A 14,110-nucleotide genomic window follows, 5' to 3' on the forward strand; every position below is an offset into this window, starting at 1 on the left:
TGGCATTTATGAATCATGTTTTTGAAGTTATTTCCTTATTTTGAGCATATGAAAGCAGTTAAGGACATGCAAAGTATCTGGCCCTCACTTTCTAGGATGTTTAGTTTAGCCTTGCTTATTTTAAACATAGGAAGTTCTACTATTGTGGTACTAACTGTTGGTGCAAAAGGCAGTATTATTTTATTCTAGACTTATTTTTAAATAAATTGTAATGACTCCCTGAATCAATTATTCATACTTTGCTGAAGTGACAACATGGTTTTTTCTGTACTAATATACAGGAAAATCTAAAATTGTATTTGTTCTTTAGCTGTGGACACAATGCCATTTTTAAAAAATCAAATACCAATGTGTACTTTGGCACAACACTGTCAGCATTTGTGCCTCCCTCTGATAAAGTGCAATGCAAGACCTTTCTTACAGCCTCTGTACAGACAAGGACACTGCTTCAGGGGAATGCCAGACAATGTAGTAGCTCTCTGAGGTAGCCAGGGAAAACCTAGTTTCCCTTACAGTTAGCTGCTAGAGTAACCTTGTCTTTATCATTTTTCCTTTATAAGTATCCAGTTTTGCTCTCATTCAGGTGAATGAGTGTTTTTTGCAGGAAATCTGCTTTTGTTCCATAGAAATTTACAGGAAGGAAATGGTTCTTCAGGAAGAATTCATTCCTGTGCATTTATGAATTTTCTATAGCAAGGTTTACAGCAACAGGAATTTCACTACATTTACCTGCAATTCAGAAATAACCTTAAACTCTCATTGTTGTCAACTGCATGTGTTTATTTGTCTTTAAATCATGACAGACATTTAAGATCCTCATGTGACCTTTGTAAACTAATTCTATATGCTTTCCTAAAACAACAAATAACTTAAATTTATGTCTTTATGTATCCATTGCCACCCTCTTGGGGGGTTAACTGGTTCTGAGGGGCTGCACATTAGATGCTGCTTCTATTTTGCTCTCATAATGGGAAATGAGTTAGTTTGTACCACTGACTATGTGTTACCATGAAAGAAAATTAGATTGCACCTTGAACCTTGAAGCAAAAAGAAGAGGAAATTGCAGCAGATTTTAGCATCTACAGGAGATATTGAATAATAAAGAAACTATTCAAAAGTCAGAAGCAATCATTACAGTCATTCTTGCACGCTTCATTTTGTGCAAACAGTGAGTTGTTTAAGATCTGCAGCTTTTCCTGGTTATCGGGGACATAAATACGTCACAGTTTGGAAGCAGGTACTCCAAATCTTGAACTCTGGATGACATTCAATACAAAGTCAACATACTGTTACTTATTTTTCTGAAGAATCAAGTTGGAGCACTTGGCTATGAATATTCCACCTGTGGTGTACATAGTGCAGTATTTAAAACATATTCTAGTTAGCAATGTCCATGGGGATTGTGTTTGTGTCCATTTCTTTACTGAAAATACGAAGAATGAAAGAAGCCTAATCACCACACAGTGGTTTGGTTTTTTCCCTACTCATGCTGTTGGGAAGTAAGCCAGTTACTAACTACTGGGGTCATCCATGGACTGACTCATTGCCATTTTTGCCTTAGTCATTTGTTTCTGTACAGACAGTATTTTTTTCCCTGATAGAAGTATTTAATCTAAATTTTTCAGATTTATGAGCTCTTATAGCCAGGCTGTGAGATGATGATCACATAAGCCAATTCTAATGGGGTTTACAAATAGAAGCACTAAATATAATTATGTGCTTTTAGTGGCAAGAGTATTACTAGTGAAATGAATTAGCAACTTGATCTATTTGATATATTAATTTGCCAGCCAGATTTGGACAAAATAGCCTCTTTATCTTGAAAAATAGAGGATACTGGCAGCGATTTCCTCAATTGCATCACTGTTATTCTCTCTGGTATATGAATCACTATACTTTTCACTAACATATGTCAGGCATAATGTTTAGAAACAGCAGAGTAACAAGTTACAGCAAAGATCCATACTGCTTTGTCATTTGTTAAATCCAAACTTTGTACCCTGGCGATAAGCAGCCTTCTCAGAACTAGAAGGTGTTAATTACATGACAGATCCCTAAACTCCCTTGAAAAGAATATTTCCTATTTAAGCTGTACCTTTCTTTTGGGGGGGGGGATGGGGGGGAAGGCCTGAAAAGCCGTATTTTTTCCCCTCTTAGCTCTGGTCTTATGGACATCTGGTTCAGATGGAATTAAGGGTCTTCTAGTTCATTCAGACATCTGGTACTAAAAATATTCATGACTTGGTATGATTCCAATTTTTTGTGTCCTTTGGTTTCTTTTGCTAAAAAATATATGAGGAGTTTATATAAGAGGAACTTTCCTCCTTGTGAGTGCTTGCTCAGAGTTATAACTGTATCTCTAAAACTGCTGAAGAAGGAAGAAAATTGAGGTTGTATAAAAGTATTATAACTAGACTGAGTCAGACAAGAAATATTTAGACCATCATCATCTCCATGACACCAATCCACAATTACACATTTGACTAATTTTACATAGAGTTCCTCAGTGTTTCATTAATCTTTGTCTAAAGTTACCAGAGAAGCCCTTCTTATAACCAACTGAGAGAACAGAATTAATGTTTTACAGTTGAAACAGGTTCTCCATCCTGGGAGATAGTCAAAATTTGGCTGGGTAAGGTCTTAGCAACCTGCCCTTACTGGGCCTGCTTTGTGCAGAATTGCCCTAGCTGACCTTTGCATGTCCCATGTAAGCCACATGATTCTGTGACTCTGATTGTTGTATTTAGCCTGTATGAACTGACTGCTTGCACCTGGCATCTCTTCACTTGTACAATGAGAATGTCAAAACACACATTCAGTATCTTTTTGACAGCACACAGGACATAACTAGATGCCTGTATATGAGCTTGACACCGCACCTCCCATTACAGTTTGTGGATACCAAATCAATAGAGTTGGTAGCTACATCAAGTTTTAAGAATCTAGGCCCACAAACTAGGTCCTCCACAAAATTAATACTGATTTGTTGCATTTAACTTACAGCTTTGGTCACCAACTTGGTGCAATACAACTTATGCAGTTTATGTGGGTCACTTACATTTTATGCAGAACTGGGAATTTACTGCTAGTCCAATTCCTGTCTCGATAGTCTAACCAACAAATTTTTATTGGCCTGAATATAATGATACTATCCATTTTAATTCCAATTATGCAAACATTATGGCTAATCCCTGTAATCATAGAGTGAAAATCAAAATACTTAAACTTTATGGTAGTTGTCCCTTTCTCTGGTATTATGCTCACACTTCCAGTGTTTCTCTGGTGACACAGAGATCCTGTCCTAAGGTTGATGGCTTCTGTCTGGGGGGTCTGGGTGTGTCATGGCAAGACATCCATGGAAGAGATGTCATATGAAGTGTTTCTTACTTCTCTTTACTGAAAATATGATGTTGATGGTTTTCTCCTCCTCACTCTTGGGTCTTCTTAGTGTCATAATCATGTACTTCCTAACATGATTTGCTTGCTTCTTACTCATTGGTTCACAGTTCCCCATTACAGAAAAATCTACTATGTACAGTGTGTTTTAACATATATCAGATACCTGTTTTTTCCTCTTTTTGTCCCCCCTAAATTGTTTTACCCATCTGCCAAGGTAGTATTCCTTTGGCAGCCAGTAACTCTCTGCTCCCAAGTTGTTTACAACTAGAGGCGTCTGTTATCAACCTGTGTCTCCACTGTTAAGGCTGCAGTTATCATCCAATGCCTGTACATCTCTACCCTGTATTTTTATTGTAGCATTATCATAGATCACTATAGAAAGAAAAATTACATGCTGCATTTACATGTATGTTTATAAAATATATATTGTAATAAGCCTTATACCATTCAGCCATACAAAGCTAAGTAAAGGCTGAAACAAATCAAGTAACTGTCAGCTGGTTATCAGACAATAGCTGTTACAGCTAAACAAACTAACCTCAACCTTCAGGCAGGTCAAGGCTAGTCCACATGAATCCTAATATGTCTTAATAATTGTGTTGTCAGCTTAAAACACGCAGAGCCTGAAGCCTGCTACTCATACTGGTACTGCATGTGCTGGGCTGTAAGGCTGAAGGATCTGGACAGATAACTCAGTTCACTCTGAGCAAATGCCTCCATTTGAGGCACCCAGTCCTTCCTATAATGTCCTGAAAAAGTTTGGAATCCTGGTGATGAATACTCAGAGCTATGACTCTGATTAGGACATGATGTATCTCTTGATCTTCAAGGACAGTGAATTATTAACATTTACTTTACCTAGCTCTGATAGTGCTCAGATAAACTAATGTTTCTAACAGTCATCCTGAAGGGCACATGCTTGGCAAAACTTTGATATGCAAATACCATGGTCTTATCTCAGACCTTTACCTCAGCAAGAGCTCATACATCAGAACAACTGGCATATTCCACATTTGGAACCAAGTTTTCTATCAAGTCTGATGTCCCAATGAGCCAAACAAATGCCACATTTCCTGCATGACTGGGATGTCTGTCACAGAGTGAAAGTAGTTGAGACCAGCATATCCTGCCAAGTGGACATTTGTGTGCTGAGTTAAAAATTCTGTGTTACTTGTTGACACCTGAGTAGAAGTCCTGTTCCTGTAGCACTTCCTGAGTTCTAACTACAGCTGGTACATGTAGATTCACTTTTACTGGGATTCTGGCACAATTCCAGTTGGAAATACCAGAAAAATATGCTGTAAAACACTATGGGTCCCATTCAGCTCACAAGTCCTGGCTTTGTTTCAATTGAAACATGGTATGTTAAATACCAAAGGCTAGGGAATTTGGTATAATGCATGCCTGAGTATGTCCCTCGAATGGAGTTGGGATATGGTCAAGGGAAACTGGACTTAGGAAAGTAGTCTTACATCTCTAAGTATTGGGAGCAAAGGACTATTTCTTAGTTCTAGTCAAACTCTCTCAAAGTATCAGCCAGCATCTTAGACAATATGGTTTCTCCTATTTGGTGGTTTCCAAGTTTCCAAAGGTTTTTGCAAATTATTTTTCACCTTTTTCTCCTTCTCTGGTGCCTACTCTTCTTTCTGAGACTCAATATTGCCTGCAGATTTTACAGAGGTTTCCCTTTTCAGTTCCCACCATCTTAATAGCAGTATTGTCAGCATATGACCCAGCACTTCTGGAAGATCTCACTGAAGAGCTTTCCAAATTACATGGAAATAACCTCATTTAATTGTTACTCAGTGTACTTACAGACTTGTGGCTGGAACATGCCATTGTCCTAATCTCCAGTCACTCATTCTCTTTTCTGAGATATGTACCTGGTTTTTGGTCTGTTTTTTTAAATTTCTGCTTTGGCCACATTACAGAACTGGCATGGTGGTTGGTGCCCACAAGGTTCTCATCTCCAAGAGAATATGGCTGGCATGTGAACACATTTCCAGAAGCACGGGAAACTTATCTCCTATTCAAATTCTTGAATATCCCTTGCCTCTTTCATCTTTCCTCCCCTATTTTGTGGTGAGAAAAAATTGGCCCCTAAACATCCTTTCCCTCAACTTTTCAGGTAAAAAGGGATAATCAAATCATATATCCAAATACAATAAAATAAGGTACAATAAAATAAAATAAAATAGATTCAACATTGAAATAAAGTACTTTCTGCTATTTTTTTGAAAAACATACCCTTATTAAAGATATATTCTGCACACCCTGTGGGTCATCTGTCATTTCCCTCATCTCATGCACTTCTTTTTTATACCTGAATTAGTTTAGGAGCTCCTTGCTCATCCATGCAGGATTCTTGCTACTTTTGATCTCTTCCTTGTTGGGGTGGAGCTTTCTTAAGCTTGAAGGAGGTGATATTGGAATTTAAACCAGCTCTCCTGGGACCTTCTTCTATCTAGAGTCAAGGGTCATATCCTATGGGACTATTCCAAAAAGTTCTCTGAAGTTGGAGTCTGAGCTCCCAAAATGCAGGCTTGTGGTCCTGACTTTTGCCCTTCTTCCTCCTCTCTGGATATTCTTCCCCCTGTATCCTTCTGGATCCTGTTACTCCAGTGGTGATATGCCACTGCAGGTAAGGCAGCTCCAGCATTCATATCCCTGACCATTCCTTGTTTATAACTATGGACTCCAGAACTATAACTATGTTGGCTCTTTGAGGAGGCTGAGAGAGTTAGGCAGGGAGAAGAAAGGCTGAGTGGAATCCCACCCATGTGGGAGGGAATTCCCACCCTGCAGGGAGGGAATGAAGAAAAGGTGGCCACACATTTTTCAGTGGTGCCCAGTGACCAAAAGTATGTATCTTAGAATGAAATGAATAGCATAATGAAAGTGCTTTTTTTCCTCCATTCACTATAAAAAATACCCAGATATCTGGATCCAGTGCAGACATCTGTGACAGAAACATCTAAATTTAGGTGAGCTCACTGCTCTGTAGTAGAATAAATCAGGGCAACACAGCTGAAAAATATTTCAAGATAAGTGCTCCTCCTTTCAATTAGCATGTGCAGGATCAGACCCTTACTGAGCTGCTTGGTTTAGAGCCCTTCTGCATATTAGCAGCAGCATTTAAGACTTTCAAGAATAGTGCTGTTTCTTTGTCTCCAAACTGACAGGAATGCTGAAATATCATGCCTGAAGCTACCTACACATACCACACAATGGAACAAAAGCTAGCTTCAGTGGAAATCTCCACTGAAGATTATTTCTCAACATTTATTTTTCCTTTTTACCACTGCAGCCCTGGGTCAAATCAGATGTTGATGGACACTTCCACTCAGATTCACCAAAGGAGGCATTTTTTCCAGAGAGCTACATACTTCTCAAAACAAGAATATGCAAAAGACCTGAGCAACTTTTATGTGTTTGCATATTACTAGTTCCTGAGCAGTGACTGAATAAAATTTAGGCAACTGTATCTGAAATGGTAGAGTGTATTCTGACAATGGGACACAATGTTCTTTCACTGTCAGCATGCTGGAACAGTGAAAAAGGATATTTTTCTCCATATTTAAGAAGTTATCTGTTGAGGTAAGTGGTCATATTCACATGTTACCTAAGCTTATGTGGCTAGCTAATAGGTAAAATCTATGTACATCAGAAATCCTCTGAAAGTCATTTGAAGAGTCAAAGAAACAGAATGCTTACTCAATAGGAAACTCGAGGCATGGGGCCTTAGCCAGAATTAAGGCTGAGTTAGCACTTGCTGGCTAGGTCTGGTTGATGATCTGGTGGTTAACAACATTTCTGTTATATTCTGCTCTAGTTCTGTTTGTATTCTGCCTTATGTTCAAAGAAGACTAAGCTGGCATTACAAGGAGCCACTTTAACAGCTCAACAGCTCTGAAACCACTGTGTGGTTTTTAATGCAGTTGCATTACAAACACAGAAAAAAAGGGGGGAGTTCATAATAAAAGAGGTTTATAATTTATGCAGAGCTGTATTTTATGTAGAAGAAAATCAATTTGGGCACAAAGCTGGCTCAAGAGCTGTATATATGGGGAACATAGACAGTGATGAACAGACTGAAAGTTATTTAGAAAAACCCACTAACAGTACTGTGCAGGGCAGTGTCACAGCACATCTCATTTGAATGATCAGCATCATCTGGATAACTGAAGAGACCATTTTCATCTTATAGCTTTTTCAAATAGATCTTTATATTGTGTTGTAAGCATTAGGAGAAATGCCAACACTTCAGACTTACTGATCTAGCAGTAAATGATTGTGAATATATGTCCAGCTTCCTTCTGTTCCTTTAGGACAGAGACTATGCTAATACTTACAGCAATGTTGGCACTACAAGAGCATGGAGTTGGTTGGGTATTTATTGCTTAGTCTTTCCTCTTCTAGTTGTATAAAAGAATTATTTTCAGATAACATCAAGTCCTTAACTGATTGGATTTTGTTTTGCATACAGCCAATTTAATATCAAAGTAGCTTTCAGATAACTGGATTAACAAATGTTTGAATAATCTTTTTCCTACAGAATACATGCTAAAACGGTTCTCTACTTAATCATGCCATATATTGATGTTACAAAAATGACTAGTATTGCCAAGATCAGAACAGAAATATCTTGTCCAAATAAGACTTCATAACAGCATTGGATTTCTTCTTGTAGCATGCATCTGTATTGACTCTGATGCACTAAGCCTACAGATGTCTGTATTTTCTACCCTTTCCTCCATTTTATCCCCAACAGATTTCAAGGGTTTGGGAATTGCTTTTTTGTTCATTGGTTTCCAGCTAGAGGTATTTTCTCACGTATTTCCCACATTCCTTCCCAGTTTGGTGTACATTTACTTTCTTTATTCTGTATTTCAAATTTACTGTCATTGGTTTTATCAACTCTGACTGACTTTTGCACATTCCCTTCAACCTCATGTTAAATGAAAACTTCAAAGCCGTAGGGGGATTTTTTTTTTGTTTGTTAAACATTGTGTATTTACATAATAGCACATGTTGGCAACCATCAACATCGGGTTTTTAACATCAGATCTGTAGCTGGAAACACACTGAAAAGCTAGGCCATATAAATTTTAGAAAATTCTATTTACTTCTCAGCTTTTGACATTTGTGGTATGTTTAGGTAGTGTCCACCATCAAGGTTCATCACACACAAATATTAAAATTATTATACTTTATTACAAGAGATTTTAAAAAATAGTTATAAACTCACATTTTTAAAGAGAGAATCTAGTTTTAAAGAGAACAGAGTTTAAAGAGAACAACTTCAAACTGGCACACACTCATGTGTCTATTCCTGTGATTCTCCTACTTTAAACAGACTTCTCTCATGTATGTGTGCCTCTCCAGAAAGGTGGGACTTGGCAAGTCCTTTTTTCTCATAGTTAGGCCCTCTGTCACCTGTCTGAAACACCAGCAGCCTTTGCATTCATTCTTCATTCTTAATGTGTCACATTATATGGAAATACGACTTTTAAGAAGAATCCACTCTGAGAGACAAGCACACACTGCCTCAGCCTTTATTTATGGACTCTGTACCATTTCCTCTAGACTCATAGCTTACTGCACAGAACTGGCTAAGTAATCATCTTGCAGTGGCAGCTCATTATGCTTTTTTTTTTCTCCTTGCAAAACCATTGAGCTGTACTGAAGAAGCTGTACTGCTGCTAATGTGAGCATTGGCTCCCTGAACTTGTCTGAAGCCTTTTTAAAAGATGGTGTTCCTTCACTTCTGTGGTGTCCTGCTTTAACTGTGCTTGTAGTCAGCAAAGGTAATTATTGCAGGCTGTAAAAGAGACAACAGAGAGGTAGGGATCTAACCATGCTACCAGCTTAGACAAAGTATGGCTGAGCAATGCACAGCTGTGTGGAGCTTGTCAGAATACAGCTGAGCTAGTTCAGAACTGTCTTTGTGACTTAGCAGGAAATAGCTGCAGCAGTAAAGAGATCCATGCAGGCAAAATCTGTCCTAGACCAAGGCAAATATTGAGATATTTCCCAGCCTGAGCTCAGTGTTGTAGTAATGACTTTTAAACCTGGCTTAGATATAATCTGCATGGTATTTGGACATATCCAAAGGCCAGGTTTGCAGGACTGTACCCATGTAGATAGACACTGAACACAGATGATAACAATGTAATTGAAAATCTACATTGGACTACAAAATCTTAAAGTAGCCCAGTGCTCCTGCTAGTGATGGCTCTGGCATTGCTTATGTTGCCTAAAAAAAGGAGAAGAAAACATGAAGAAAACCAAGCCAAAGTCCTGCTGTTTCTTTCTAAGAAATTCAGTCCCAATGGTTTGTTTAAGCCAACTTCCTGCTTAAAGTTAAAGTAACTATCTAAGGCCATACAGAGATCACAAATTTTGTGCAATTTTTATAACCGGGAGCATAGAACTAAAACTAAATAGCCAATAAAAGGAGTTTGAAAATACAGAGGAAAATAAATACAGTCAATAAATTCACAGCCTGCTTTAGGATCGGTTTATGAGTAAATTAAGTTCATTAATTTCATTAGATTTACATTTGGGAAAAAACTATTTATTTCTCACTGAAATTATCTGTACTAGACATTTAAAAACACAAGCTAAAGGTGTAAAACAAAGCTATAAAACCTGAAATTTTACTTTGTTTCCCAGGTTTTGGAAAGGTATGTACAGCTCTAATTTTTAAATTTTTAAATTATTTATACAGTACAGCAAGTAAACTACTATAGTAAAATTTATATTTACTTAAAATAGTACAAAATTATGTACTATAAATGTAATGTAAATATTTGTATTTTAACCAACATAAGATTTGGTTTATATATCTTTATTAAGATAAAATTAACTTAGTTCTGAAATCTACCTACTCTGTAAGTTCCATAAGAAACCTTAAAAATTTGAATGAAGAAATGAAGATAAATACTGAAGAAGAAAGTGGTGAAGAAAGGTAAAGATAAATACTGTGCTTTTTTATTTGCTGTTCATTAATTGAATAATGAATGAAAAACAAGATTAAAATTTCTAACAATCCTTGCCTTTGTGCAGTTAAGTTCAGACTTGTCTGAATTCAGATGCCATCCTTCAAGACAACTTTTCACAGAACTGGGCTTGCAAGAGCTGTTGTTACTGAGAAGAATGTTTTCTTGGCTCATTTTCATGGTGGAACAAAGTTTAAACTGTTGTAAGTTTGCTGACTAACAGCAATTAAGTTTCTTTTTTTCTAAAAAAAAAAGTCTGAAGCAATAATTCTTTTTAAATGTAAATTTGAAACTATTTTGCTTACATGCTATTTGGAGCACTATTTCTGTTTCTTTAAATAGTTCTTTTTTGACAGAAAAACAATATTCTTCAGGATCCAATATACAGTCCTAACCATTACTGTCATTGCAGGCCTGTTAAAGTTTAAGAAGGTCAAAATAAAAAAGTAATTCTTACAAGTAGCATTCAAGGGTTTTAGTCAACAGGACAGTCCACATGATTTATATATCTAAATAACAAAGTCCTAGCACTTCTAAAAGACACATTGCCTACATTCAATATATATTCTGTACAAGAGAGTACAGAAGAAATATGGACTCATGGGAGACAGTCCAGCAAAGAGCCACCATGGTGATGAAGGGACTGGAGCATCTTTCCTGTGAAGCAAGTCTTTGACACCTGGGGCCCTTCAGCCTGAAGCAGGAATGCCTCATGGGGGATCCCATCCATGTATATAAATACCTGAAGGGAAGCTGCTTAACAGATGGAGCCAGGCTCTTCTCAGCAGCGCTAAGTGCCCAAACCAGGACAATGGGCCCACACAGAAACACTGGAGGCTCTCTCTGAACATCAGGATTTTTTTTTTTTTTTTCTGTGAGAGTGACTGAGCACTGACAAGTTGTCCCGAGGACTTGTGGAGACTCCATTCTCAGAGATATTTAAAAAGCCTCTGGTCCTGGACAGCCTGCTCCAGGTATCCCAGCTTGAGCAGATGGCCTCCAGAGGTCCCTTCCAACCCCAACCTTTCTGTGGTTCTGTGATTTTAAGAAACCTTAGTGCTTGCCAATTTCTTTGCATTACAGATTAATATTATGCCATGGTAAAAACCTCTGGAATCAGGCAATTAAACTAAAATATACAGATAACACTATTTTGAAAATACACAGATCTGAAAGAAATGCATAATCTGTTTTTATATTTTGATGTTCCAGAAAGAATAAGAATCAAAAGAAGGCATATTTAAAGCCTAAACTGGTCACATGGCCTGCTTTGTTATAAGTCCCATAATTACACTTAAATTCCTGAAGTAAAAGAAGTTTGGTTTCTGCATGTAAGCTAGACCATCCATCCAAAATTTGTCCCTAAATATGAAACTCCCTCTCCACACACAACTGTATTATCTCTACTGAATCTGCTCCTCCCTCTGCTGACTCTTTTCCCAAGCACTATGGAATATTTTCCAATTTTCCTAATAAATGCACTTTGGTTCTCGCCTATTGTTCTTTCTTCCCTTAAAAGACATGAATTGAATGGGTTCAAAACTGAAGGTTACATCTTAATAAATGCTTATTCAGTTGTATTCCAGCATTTGCAGTGTCAAATTCCATTTGGCAGCTCTAAACTAGTTGGAGTTTCTAGGAGTGTGTCACAGAGCTGAGACACAACACTTAAAAAGCCATGGAGATAGGTGACAACTTCCTGAGCTGAGATGTCACATGCAGCACTTCAGAAAAAGTTTCCTTTGGAGATAATTCTTGCTAACAATAGAGAAGATGTTAAACTAATTACACAAATGGTCCAATTTCCATGTCCCGTGAAATCTGGAAATATAATTAAGAGGTTTTGGTAACTGAAACACACTGCAATACTCTGTACAAACTTAAAATCAAGATGACCTTTGCAAATAACTGTTCCTTTAAGGACAGAATAATTAAACATTTATTATGTATAATGAGGGAATAGGAGAAAATCCTGTTAGGAAAATAATATTAATTCAGTTCTAACCTATAGAAACCCATCCATTTGCAACCAGCTTTGTTTCCTAACTGCTGGTGCTTTTGATGTGCAACACAGTTGTACAAGAAACAAAACAAATGCAACCAACAGAATAGGCCTGAACTTTCCAAACATGTTTTTCTTTTCATTTGGACAGTTTTAGTAATTGCTTGCATTAGCCAGGTATGGGCTGCGAGCAAGGTCCCAGGCACACACACAACGTCTCACGCTTCCACCTCCTCCTCCCTTTTAATTCTGCCTATCTTCACTCCCACCCCCATCTAGAAACATAACTCCAATAATGGAGCTCGCTCTCCACTTCCCTGCCCTCCCACGCGCATGTATTGGCGCTTCACCCAGCTCACCAGGAATGACTGCCTGCACAGAAACACTCACCCTGCTGCTCAGGTCAGCAGGCAGCTACGGAAAGGCGATGTCCTGAGCTGCAGGAGGAGGTTCTGCGTGCTGGCCATTCGGGACAGCGAGAAGCCAGCTTTGCGAGGGCATTTGGCTCGCAGATCAGCTACAGAGCAGCACACGCGAACGCTCCTCTCCGCTGCGGCCAAGAGATGAATCTACGGCTATTTGAAATTGTTGCGTGCCACAGCTACACATCTGGCGGATCGGGAACCTAGAAATGAGTCAGCCTCATCCCATACACCTTTATGGGTGCAGGCGTTTTTGACTGGTTTTACCCCGGGAGGTCATAAACATCAGAATTTTTAGTTTTAGGAGGAAGAGAGGAGAGGACAGGAAAATCACATTTCCTTGCCACAGAACGGTGCTTTGCCTTCACAAGAACAGCAGGCAAACGGGCTTAGCATTCTTAATCACTTTAGGTGGATGCCTATTCAAAATCGCTCTCCGGTCCCCAGAATGTCTTCTGTGCCATATTGTACTTCTTCTTGCCCTACAGTGATCAGTAGCGATAAATATCCAGGCAAGGCCTGGGCTTGGGACCTAACAGCCTCACAGAACACTGCTGCCGAGCGAAGAGCGGCGAAAGACGAAGACGATCCGCTCTCGGCAGCCGCGGTAGAAGCGCCCCGAGCTGAGCGAGGCCGGGGCAGCGGCCGGGGGCGGAGGGAGAACCCGTCCAGCCCCGGGCCGAGTGAGCCCCGAGGCCGAGCGAGCCCCCCGGCCGAGCGAGCGCGGCTCCCGGCGGGGCGGGGCCTGGGCCGCTCCGCCGCCGCGGGGGCGGGCGGGGGGCGGCCGCAGCGGGGCAGGGCCGGGCCGGGCGGCGGCGGCGCCGGGCGAACGGGCGGGGGAACGAAGGAAGGAAGGAAGGAAGAAGGGAAGGACGGACCGAGCGACGCGGCGCCAGGTCGGAGGAGCCGCGGCCGCGCCCGTGTGTGTCGGCGGGCGGCCAGGATGGATCACCACCAGCCCGTCAGCCGCTACCAAGTGGTGAGTGCGGCGTCCCCCGCGAGGCCCCGCTCGCCTCCCCGCGCCCCTCGGGCCGGCGCGGCGGGGCACGGTGCGACCGGGACGCCCTTCCCCCGCCCCCGCTTCTCGGCTCCTACGCGCGGGGGTCTGGCAGGGACCGGGGCCAAGCGTGGCCCGTCCCACGGAGGGGCTCTGACAGCTGGGCCTTGCTCCGGCGGCGGGGGCTACCTCCCTCGGCCCCCCCCGCCCCGCCCCGGCCTCGGAGGGGGCCGCTGCCCGGCCTGCTCGGGAAGCCGCCTTTGCCCGCCTCCCTCTCCCCTCCCGCCGG

The 14,110-nt window shown here is 40.4% G+C and overlaps 1 protein-coding gene across 2 annotated transcripts in view; it reads left to right on the top strand.

Annotated features, from left to right (window-relative positions):
* The first annotated feature begins 13,621 nt into the window (after positions 1-13,621).
* NDFIP2 (Nedd4 family interacting protein 2) overlaps positions 13,622-14,110 on the top strand; it is a 45,301-nt gene continuing 44,812 nt past the window's right edge. For both annotated transcript variants that reach the window (XM_059839203.1, XM_059839204.1), the window contains exon 1: positions 13,622-13,803. In XM_059839203.1, coding sequence (XP_059695186.1) covers positions 13,768-13,803 — 36 coding nt within the window. In that variant the 5' untranslated portion in view covers positions 13,622-13,767. The remainder of the gene's footprint in view (positions 13,804-14,110) is intronic.

This window comes from Haemorhous mexicanus, chromosome 2 (genome assembly GCF_027477595.1).
Source record: "Haemorhous mexicanus isolate bHaeMex1 chromosome 2, bHaeMex1.pri, whole genome shotgun sequence".
NCBI classification, from domain to species: domain Eukaryota; kingdom Metazoa; phylum Chordata; class Aves; order Passeriformes; family Fringillidae; genus Haemorhous; species Haemorhous mexicanus.